Source organism: Balaenoptera musculus, chromosome 21 (genome assembly GCF_009873245.2).
Source record: "Balaenoptera musculus isolate JJ_BM4_2016_0621 chromosome 21, mBalMus1.pri.v3, whole genome shotgun sequence".
Taxonomy (NCBI): domain Eukaryota; kingdom Metazoa; phylum Chordata; class Mammalia; order Artiodactyla; family Balaenopteridae; genus Balaenoptera; species Balaenoptera musculus.
In genome coordinates, this window is record NC_045805.1 from 31,588,814 (window position 1) to 31,599,582 (window position 10,769).

The window sequence follows — 10,769 nt, forward strand, 5'->3', positions numbered from 1 at the left end:
CAAATATATGTACCGTTTAAATTTTCATTAATATTATATTGTCTTCAAGAAATATTATACCAGTTTTTGGTCTCACCTGTAAAAATGCATATTTTTATATGCATAAAAAAAAAATGCAGGGCTTCCCTGGTGGCGCAGTGGTTGAGAATCTGCCTGCCAATGCAGGGGACACGGGTTCGAGCCCTGGTCTGGGAAGATCCCATATGCCGCGGAGCGGCTATGCCCGTGAGCCACAACTACTGAGCCTGCGCGTCTGGAGCCTGTGCTCCGCCACGAGAGGCCGCGACAGTGAGAGGCCCGCGCACCGCGATTAAGACTGGCCTCCGCTCGCCGCAACTAGAGAAAGCCCACGCACAGAAACGAAGACCCAACACAGCCAAAAATAAATAAATAATTTAAAAAAAAAATGCATATTTTTTTATATGCATAAAAAAATAAAAATGCATATTTCCTCATATTCTGGTCAGACTAGTTTCTCTGTCTTTTGAATCTCTTCAAACATGGTAAATCCATTGTTACCTTGCATTTCTTTAGTAATTAATTATACAGTCCTTAAGTATGTATGGTCACATTTTCCATTTGCATTTCTATTTGTCCATCCATTGTGAAATTATCTACCAGGTAATAGAAATTTTGTAAACTTTGTAAGTTTTTCCAAGCATGTCTTTGGCTTTAACTGTGTGACTAGTGTCTCCTGCCATACTGATGCTTCCTATTTTATATAGTAATCCAGGAGAAAAGTGACCTGTGTGTCTTTTAAAATTTTTTTCTCCCAGATCACTTACATGTCCTATTATTTACAGTTTCTTTTCTGTTTTTTCCTCTCTTATTTAATTTTAATTAATTTCTTGTTAAGTTTTTCACGAGCCTATTTCTAGATTCTCTATTCTGTTTCTGGCCCTTCTTTCAATTCACCCACCAGATCACATTTATAGATATTTTCTAGCCTTCCTATTTCTAGCCAAATAAATTTTGCTATCTATGTCTATTAAGAATACTTCTCCCTTTTGTTTTTCCCCTTTTTTTTTTTTTTGTAAAAATTGGTTCTTATCTTGGCTAATTTTTTTGAACTAGCACAATTCCTAGTATATTTAAACTCCCACTATTTTATAATTTCTAGCTTCATAATTCCTATGCCTTTCTAGAATAAGTCATTTCAGTTGTATCAGAATATTATATACTTTTATTTAAAAGTACAAGAGATAAATAAGAGAAAATCTCTGGGACATTTGAAAAGATATTGCATGAATATTATTATATTAATTTTTAATTTAAGAATTGCTTTCCACATTAATATAAAAAACTACCTATAATATACTAAATTATAGTACTTTAATAATTTACATTGACTAAAAATAGCAAATACTGTGTTTAATTTCTATCTTATACATCAAATGCACTTTTTAAATTTGGTTTTGGTTTTAGGTTTGCAATACTCTCCATAACTGTCACTGTGATGTTGGATATGCTCCTCCACAATGTGAACCAACGCCTTCGTCACCAGGAGGAAGTATCAATGACGGGTTTTGGCTTACGTCAGGTTAGTATCCAGATCACGGTACTCCAACAGAACCTTCTGCACTTAGAGGAATAGTATACACCTCCACGGTCTGTGTGGCTATTGAGCACCTAGCATGTGGATAGTGCAACGAAGGAACTAAAGTTTCCATTTTATTTCACTTTATCTAATATAAATTTAAATAGTCACTTGTGATTAGTAGCTACTAAATTAGGCAGTGCAGCTCTAGATCATATTGTCAATCAAAATTTTGTATATGGTTTAAATTCAAATCTAGACATGAACACTTTAACAGATCTTCTCTTAATTTTAACAATGGTTTCCAGAACTTTTCTATTTGTACAACAGAGTTTTCTAGATAGGTATAGTTAAATGATAGAACAGGTGATAGCTTTATTATGTAGTCTGTATATCCCAAGGATGTTAACTGTTGTGATGTGCTAGTTCACAACAGAGTTGCCTCTTTCAAGTTTTAACTCTGCTATTGAAAGGTAAAAATAATAAAGTCTTCCACATCCAAAGATTTGACCATATTCTCTCCAAGTGCTTTTTTCTCAGACCCAAAGGTTTTTTTTTTTTCCTATTCTTATTTTGATAAGCTCTTCTTGTTTTCCTTTTTGGATCTATGTGTTTGGTGTCAAGTATATGAATTCTGTGTCAGTCTTAAGTCTTGAAATTTTTTGCTATGATATCTGTAAAAGGTATAGTTTTATGTTTTATATTTAAGTCCATGATACATTTTGAGTTACTTTTTATAAAGGGGGGGAGATTAATTTTCCGATTTATGGGTGTCAAATTGTTCTAGCACAATTCTTTGAAAAAGCTGTCTTTTGTCCACTGTGTTGATTCTGCACCTTTGTTAAAAATTAATTGGACATTTTTGTGTTGATGTATTTCTCAGATGTCTATTCTGTTCCATTGATCTATGTGTCATTCCCTCCACCAGTACTACACTGTTTTGATTATTGTAGTTATAGGGTAATCTTGAACAGCAGGAAAAGTGAGTCTTCCCATTTCATTCTTCTTTTTCAAAATGGTTTTGGCTATTTTAAGGTTTCTCCTTTCCATATACATTAAGCTTGTCTATGTTTACAAAAAACTTTTGCTGTGATTTTGATGCAAATTGTGTTAAACCTATAGATCAATTTAGGAAGTTTCACATTTTTATTATTTACTATTGAATCTTCCAGTCAATGAACACAGTATTTCTTTCCATTTATATGTCTTCTTTAATTTCCTTCATCATAATTTTGTAATTTTCACCAGATACTGTACATTTTATTATTTCATATTTGTTATTTCACTTTGTAAATAATCTTGTACTATAATAGAACATATTTTATTTTATATTTTTGTTTATATTTTATAAACACCAATTAAAATGATTAATCAATGTTTATCACTCCTACATCATCTAACTCCTTTCAGTCAACTTTGCATGTATATTTGTCCACTTGTGAATCATATCAAATAAATGTTCATGCCCAAATGTAATAAAAAGTGGAAAGATACTATCCTAGATCTTCTTTACAATACAGAACGTTCTAGGTATTTGTGACAAAATATTACATGCTGAAGTATGATTAACTGGATGAGAATATCATATTTCCTTTTTGTTACTAGAAATATTCTGTTCATTCATTGATTCTTCAGTTGGAGGAAAATTATGATAGCATCGTCCACTCTGATGACTTGTAGTATGAGATTTCATTTGGATGATCAATTTCAACATCACCATTATAAAGTTTAAAAACAAGAGCCCTGGAGGGACTCTTTTGTACCTTCCTGAAAGTTGATATATTACTTGGGCAACAAAATTAGACAACGGAAATTTGCCAATGGAAAAAATAAGGAGTCCAGAAATAAACTCTCACATATGCAGTCTAATGATTTTCAATTAGGATGCCATGAGCACTCAAGGGGAGAAAGGACGGTCTTTTCAACAAATAATATTGGGATAACTGGATATCAATATGCAAAAGAATGAAGTTGGACCCTTACTTACACCTTAAAAAAAATTAACTCCAAATGAATCAAAGATTTAAATGTCAAGAGCTAAAACTATAAAATTCTTAGAAGAAAACAAAGGGGGCAATATTCATAACATTGGATTTAGAAACGATTTATTGAATATGACACTGAAAGCACAGGCAACAGAAGAAAAACGTAGATAAATTAAAAACTGTTGTGCATCAAAGGACACTATTGATAAAGTAAAAAGCTAACCCACAGAATAAGAGAAAATGTTCACAAATCATATATCTAATGAAAATTAATATGTAGAATATGTAAAATATTCCTACAACTCAGCTACAAAGAAACATAAAATCCAATTAAAAATGGCAAAAGACCTGAATAGACATTTCTTCAAAAAAGATACATGGATGGACAATAAGCACATGCAAAGTTGCTCAACGTCACTAATTGTTAGGGAATTGCAGGTCGAAACTCCACCTAGATACTAATCCAAACCTATTGGGATGGCTATTAATTAAAAATTTCGGAAAATATCAAGTTCTGATGAGAATGTGGAGAAATTGGAACCCCTGTGCATTGCTGGTGGAAATGTAGAAGTGCTACAGCCCATGTGAAAAGTGGTATGGTGGTTCCTCATAAAATTAAACATAGAATTACCATATTATCCTGAATTTACACATCTAGGTATATACCCCAAAGCACTGAAAGCATGGACTCACAGATATTTGGACACCCATGTTCTTAGCAGCATTATTCACAATAGCCGAAAGGTGAAAACACTCGAATGTCCATCAGCAGTATACACATATGGTGGTATATACATACAATGGAAAATTATTTAGCTTTAAAAGGGAATGAAATTCTGACACATGGTACAATATGGATGGAACTTGACAACCTTATGCTAACTTAAATGAGCCAGTCACAAGAGGACAAGTATTGGATGATTGTGCTTTTATGGGGTACCTACAGTAGTCAATTCATAGGGACAAAGTAGAAAGGTAGTCGCCTGGGGCTGGAGGGAGGGGGAATAGTAAGTCAATGTTTAGGACTGAGTTTCAGTTTGGGAGGATGAAAATGTTCTACAGTTTGATGGTAATAATAGATGCACAAAGATGTGAATGTACTTAATGCCATTGACTGTACACTCAAAAATATTTAAAGTAATAAATTTCATGTGTTGAGTATTTTACCACAGTAAAGCAAAATTGTCAGGCAAAAATTCCATTTTATGACATCACCAAAAATAATACAATGTTTGTTTAGATATAATTTTATGGAAAGAAGTGTAAGATACACTGAAAGCTAAAACTACATTATTGAAAGAAGATCTGCATAAATGTAAAGACATCTCCTGTTAAGGTATTGGAAGACTCAATATTGTTGTTACTGTCAATACTCTCAAAACTGATCTACAAATTCAACACAATCCTTAACAAACCCAAGCTGTCTCTTTTGCAGAAACTGAAAAGCTGATCTTAAAAGTCTTACAGAAATTCAAGCAACACAGAATAGTAAAAACAATCTTGAAAACATAGTTTTCAAGAAAACTTGAAACTGAAAACACAATTCCAAAACATATTACAAAGCTAAATAATCAAGACAGTGTAGTACTGTCCCAAAAATAAGGATTGATATTTAGCTCAATAGAAGAAAGAGTCCAGAAATAAAACTTCATGCTAACAGTCATGGATTTTTGACAAAGATGCCAAAACAATTCAAAGGACAAAGGATGGTCTTCTAAAACAATGGTGTTGGGACAAGTAGATATCCACATGCAAACGAAGTTAGATTACTGCATCACAAGGTTCACAAAAATTAACTGAAATTGGATCATAGATCTAAATGTAAGAGCTAAGGTTATAAAACACTCAGAACACATATTAGTAAATCTTTGTGACTTTGGCATAGGTGTGTTATCGAAGACACCAAAGCACAAGTGAAGAAAGAAACAATAGACTGATTGAATTTCATCAAAATTGAGAACTTTTGTGCTGCAAGTGATACAACCAAGACAGTGAAGGACAAACTACAGAGTGGGAGAAAATATTTGTAAATATTATATCTCATAGGGGACTTGTGTCCAGAATATATAAAGAACACTTACAAGTCCATAATTAAAAGACAAATAACCCAATTAAAAATGGGAAGGGATTTAGGGACTTCCCTCGTGGCGCAGTGCTTAAGAATCCGCCTGCCAATGCAGGGGACACAGGTTCGAGCCCTGGTCCAGGAAGATCCCACATGCCGTGGAGCAACTAAGCCCGTGCGCCACAACTACTGAGCCTTCGCTCTAGAGCCCGCGAGCCACAACTACTGAAGCCCGCATGCCTAGAGCCCATGCTCCACAACAAGAGAAGCCACCACAATGAGAAGCCCGCTCACCGCAACGAAGAGTAGCCTCTGCTCGCGGCAACTAGAGAAAGCCCGCGTGCAGCAACGAAGACCCAACGCAGCCAAAATAAATAAAAAATGGGAAGGGATTTAAATAAACACACCTCCATAGAAGATATACCAATGGCCAAAAAGCCCATGAAAAGATGTTCAACATCTTAGGAGAATGCAAACCAAAACCACAATGAGATACTACTTCACACTTATTAGGATAGCTATTATAATAAAAAACACAGGCAACAAGTACTAGTGAGGATGTGGAGAAATTGGGATCTTCTTGATGCTCTTTTTACCACTACTGCTCAAACTCTGGTATCTCTTTTCCACTCTCACCCCAGTAAGAGCTGCTGTCTAATTAGGTTCAGATTGTCTCATACTATGTATGTATATATACACATATATATTCCTTATCCTTCTGCCAAGGACACCTACGAGGATCCCCTTAACAGTTTTGGAATCCTTAATTTGCAGAGCAACTTTCTGTTCAATGCTGCACCCTTCAGGTTCCCACCATTTCTTCTGCTGTGATCTCTGTCTTCTGCTCTGTGGGAATGCTGTACTTCGCTTAGGACTCCAATTCTCTGTTCTGAGATCAGCAAATTATCCATAGGTAGAATTGTATTTCCATAAAATCAACATCATGTTTTCTTTTCTTCAGATATTATAGTTCTGTGTTTCCTGTTGGCTTCCAGAAACCGTTTCCTTCATGTTTTATCCTGTTTCATATTTTTATTATTTGACACATTTAACGGAAAAATTTCATCATGCCCACAAGTAGAAGCTCCCAATCTTTCTTCCTTAGAGTAATGGATATCTCCCAATTAATCTAATAGTAATCTCTTTAATCAGTCTTTGGAGTAATTAAGCACATGAGAAGGAAGCTCCACTTGCAACATGATAATTTTAGTAAAGATGGATTAAAGGAGAATGGACCTTTTCTGATGGGTGAGGCCAGGAAAGGAGAGCTATAAACTGTTGAGTTCTACCATAGCATGAGACTGCTGCATGTTTGATTAGTTTCAATATTTTTGCATATATTTGCTAATTTATTTCTTATAATACATAAAACTTCCTAAATCACTTTCTTTAAGGTAAATTACTTCTAATCAACATATAATTGGACTGTGTATGTGTTTCAACATCACCGATCCTTTTGCCTTTTTGAGGGGGCATTAAATTCATTTACACTTCATATCCTCAAAAGTTGCTTTGGTGGTAATTCTGATTGCTTGATATAGTTTTTTGTATTTTAATTGTCTGGTTTATTTCTTTTGCTTAACTGGACCAAGTTTCCATAGCTTTAGTTTTCTGGTTTTATGTAATGTCTTTATAATGCCAAGAGGAATATCTATTTTTCTAATTAGTACAGTCAAAATTAAAACAATATCACTTTATACATCTATTATGTAAATTAACCTAGTCTACTCTTGTTTTTTTAAAATTAGCCTCAGTTATATCAAAAATTTTCTGTAAATAATTTTTAAAACAGTTCTTTTTTTTCTCTATATTTTAAATGGAAGAACCTATTAGATGAAAATATCAATCTAATGTGTTCTAAGTAGCAGTTCATAGAAGGGAATATGGTAGAATAAAATACATTAGGAAATTAGCACATACATATTAAATATACAAAGATTAAAAATAAATTATATATATAGACAGAAATATATAATGTACTTTGGGGCATAGTCACAGAATACTGGAAAACACTTTTAAATTTAAGTTTATTCACTCTATGATTATATTATTTGAATTCCAAAGTTTTATAATTCAAATTATTAATATGCTTTGAATACCATTTTTGAAAAAGTTAAAAGGTACTCTTATGTGTTCAGGTAAAAGTACAGACATGTTGGTAAAACGACGTGGTGCTTCTCGAAAAAATGGCCTTGTGATCAGTTTCTACGTTGTCCTGCCTTTCCTCATTTTAATTCCCATCATTGCTCTTAAATGGAATAAAAGGAAGATATTTTGGAGCAGAGAGGGTACAGTAAGTGGAGGGTAAGTAAACTCATTATCTTTATATTTAATATTAAAAATGATTTAGGAGAAAATTCAAATATTATTCAGAATATTATAAGTAGGGACTCTTGGATGGATTGGGTAAATGTTTAGAAACATACCAAATTTTTTGCAGATTTCAGGCAGGTGGGTAAGTTTCATGTTTATATAGGCCCAGGAACAACTGAAGTTACTCAATAAATCCTCAGTACCTTTCAAATAGAAAGCCATGTTGGCTGTAACTGCTTTAAAAGGTCTGTCTACTTCCCAAGCAACCCCGTTTCCTTGCACTGATGTTCACTTGTGCCAAGAAGATTAATAGAGACAGAGCAGCATAGAATAAAGAAGGTGAAGATTAATAGAGACAGGGCAGCATAGAATATGGGGAAGGTGAAGATTAACAGAGACAGGGCAGCATAGAATATGAGGAAGGTGAAGATTAACAGAGACAGGGAAGCAGAGAATATGGGGGAGGTGAAGATTAATAGAGACAGGGAAGCAGAGAATATGGGGAACCTGAGAAAATATAAGATGGCAAAGAATGAGGGAGAGAACACACATAGGAAACTGCCCATTTTACACATAATTAATATCACTCATGTGTTTCTAAAATTAGAATTAAGGCACTTGGGCAGCTTTTCTTTTTTTTTTTTTTGTAGAACAGAGCTTGATTAGGTCTTTTTTTTAATGAGGTATAATTAACATATGACATTATATTAGTTTCATGTTTACGGCATAATGCTTTGATATTTGTATATATTGCAAAATGATCACCACAATGAGTCTAGTTAATATTTGTCACCATATATAGTTACAAAAAGTTGGTTTTCTCCTGATGAGGACTTTCAAGATCTACTCTTTTAGCAAGTTTCAAATGTGTAATTCGTTATTATTAACTATAGTCACCATGCTGTACATTATATCCCCATGACTTATTTTTTTTACAACTGGAAGTTTGTACCTTTTGACCCTCTTTACCCATTTTGCTCACCAGTCTCTCAACCCATTTTTCTGACAACCACCAATCTGTTCTCTGTATCTATGATGGTGTTTTTTTTTAGATTCTACATATAAGTGAGATCATACTTTGTCTTTCTCTGTCTGACTTACTTCACTTTCATACAGCTTTTTTCTTTACTGTAACACCAATACAAGCCACAATTTGCTTAGTGAATATTTCGGAAAATGAGAATGCAGAAGCAAGGGTAAAGAAGTGAGTCTCGTTTCTTCATTGTAAAGAAAATCATTTTTGTTTCTCATTTGTGTAGCCAGAGACAAAATAATGGTATAATATTTCAATCAACACCTCTACTTCCCAAGTTAGTTAATCTTATTTATGAACAAGTTAGCAGCGACCAGGTAATTCAGGGTAGTGTTCTGCATGATTCATCAATCACTCAACTGTTATAAACTGACTTAATTGAATGATATCTGGCATGTCTTCCTGTGCTCTTACTTAAGACATCTTGGACAAATCTGAATAGTTGCAAGAACTTGACCTGACTTTGGGAAGAGATGGGAGAGGAAGGTACCACTGATCATAAAGAACAAAGTCTGCTCATGACAGCCTAAATTTTAGAGCAGCAGTAAATGGTTTCAGGGCTGCAAGGGCAAGAAATGATGTAGAGCTGAAACACAGAAAGGTGGTAAGGACCTGGATGGTTATGAACTCGGCCATTGTCTCCATCACCCAAAGCCTTTACGATTGACATCGTCTCCTCTTGTCCATGTCCATTCTCTCCAAGATGACTGCTCTGCTTACACATGGCCCAGGGTACCTATCTCAACTCCTTCTAGTTTCATTTTCAAGTAAAAATCCCAATAATCTGCCAAAACCAGTGCCTGTTAGTTCATTTTCCCAAGAGACAGAAGGAAATAACTGTGCAAGTGTATCTCATTTCAGCCAGTGTTCTGTCTGGATTTATAATCCTGAGTTAGGTGTTCAAGACTGATTTCATCACCTGTGGACAAAGAATTGTAGCCATTTAGTAGGAACCTTTACACCATGACATTCCTCTTCAACGGGAGCTGAATGTGTGTAGGAGCCAAAGAATAAATGGAAGCTGTATAAATACCACAAAGTGTAACTAAGCGTAGCTAACAGAGAGGCCTCATTAAGGACCTCATTAACAGAAGTGAAATAATAACTATTCACGTAGGTATTTGATAGAAATCATATAACTGAAGTTATGATAATTTAAGAATTTACATGTAAATTATCTGTTTAATTTGGAGAAGCATGATCATAGATATTTTAATATTCCATCCGGTCTTCCATGTAGACAAAATAGAGAAAAGTAATAGATGGATTTTTAGTTTGAAATTTTAAAAATGCTTAACATATTTAAAAGGTAGGCTAACCTTCGGAAAAAACCAAACACTAGAATATATGATCCCTGAGTGGCATATAGAAAGCAAAGTGGATATTGGTACATATTAATTGAGTAATTAGGACAAATCTAGCTTTATTACTTTTCTTGACTTTAAGATTACAGTGTTTGCTAACCTTAAAAATAATTCTGTTTCTTTCAAACAGATCTCTATCAGAAGACAGCAGTAGGAACAGCAACAGCAGCCTGTCTTACAGTTAAAGGTGAAGTAAAGGAATCAAACTATTGACAAAATGATAGAATTCATTAAATACTTAAAAAACTATTTTTAACAGTACCTCAGTATAAGGAAGGTATTATTCCCATATTTCATCATTTTGATTTCTACTTGTTGCTATCATAGACTAAAACAAAGCATTTGGTGTTAATTTTATTTTATACTTGTCTAGAAACATTTAATGTTAACTCACATTAGCCACAGATTTATTAACCAACATCTTTGTAAAAAGAAATGACTTCAAAGGGATTTTTAATATTTTCTTAAAATA

General features: G+C 33.9%; 1 protein-coding gene across 1 annotated transcript in view; it reads left to right on the forward strand.

The window, feature by feature from the left end:
• Positions 1–10,482, forward strand: part of LOC118887816 (A disintegrin and metallopeptidase domain 3-like) — a 100,346-nt gene extending 89,864 nt beyond the window's left edge. Inside the window, exons 18-20 of the mRNA XM_036838635.1 lie at positions 1,426–1,540; positions 7,726–7,891; positions 10,428–10,482. Of these exons, the coding sequence (XP_036694530.1) occupies positions 1,426–1,540; positions 7,726–7,891; positions 10,428–10,482 (336 nt within the window). The remainder of the gene's footprint in view (positions 1–1,425; positions 1,541–7,725; positions 7,892–10,427) is intronic.
• Positions 10,483–10,769: the final 287 nt, after the last annotated feature.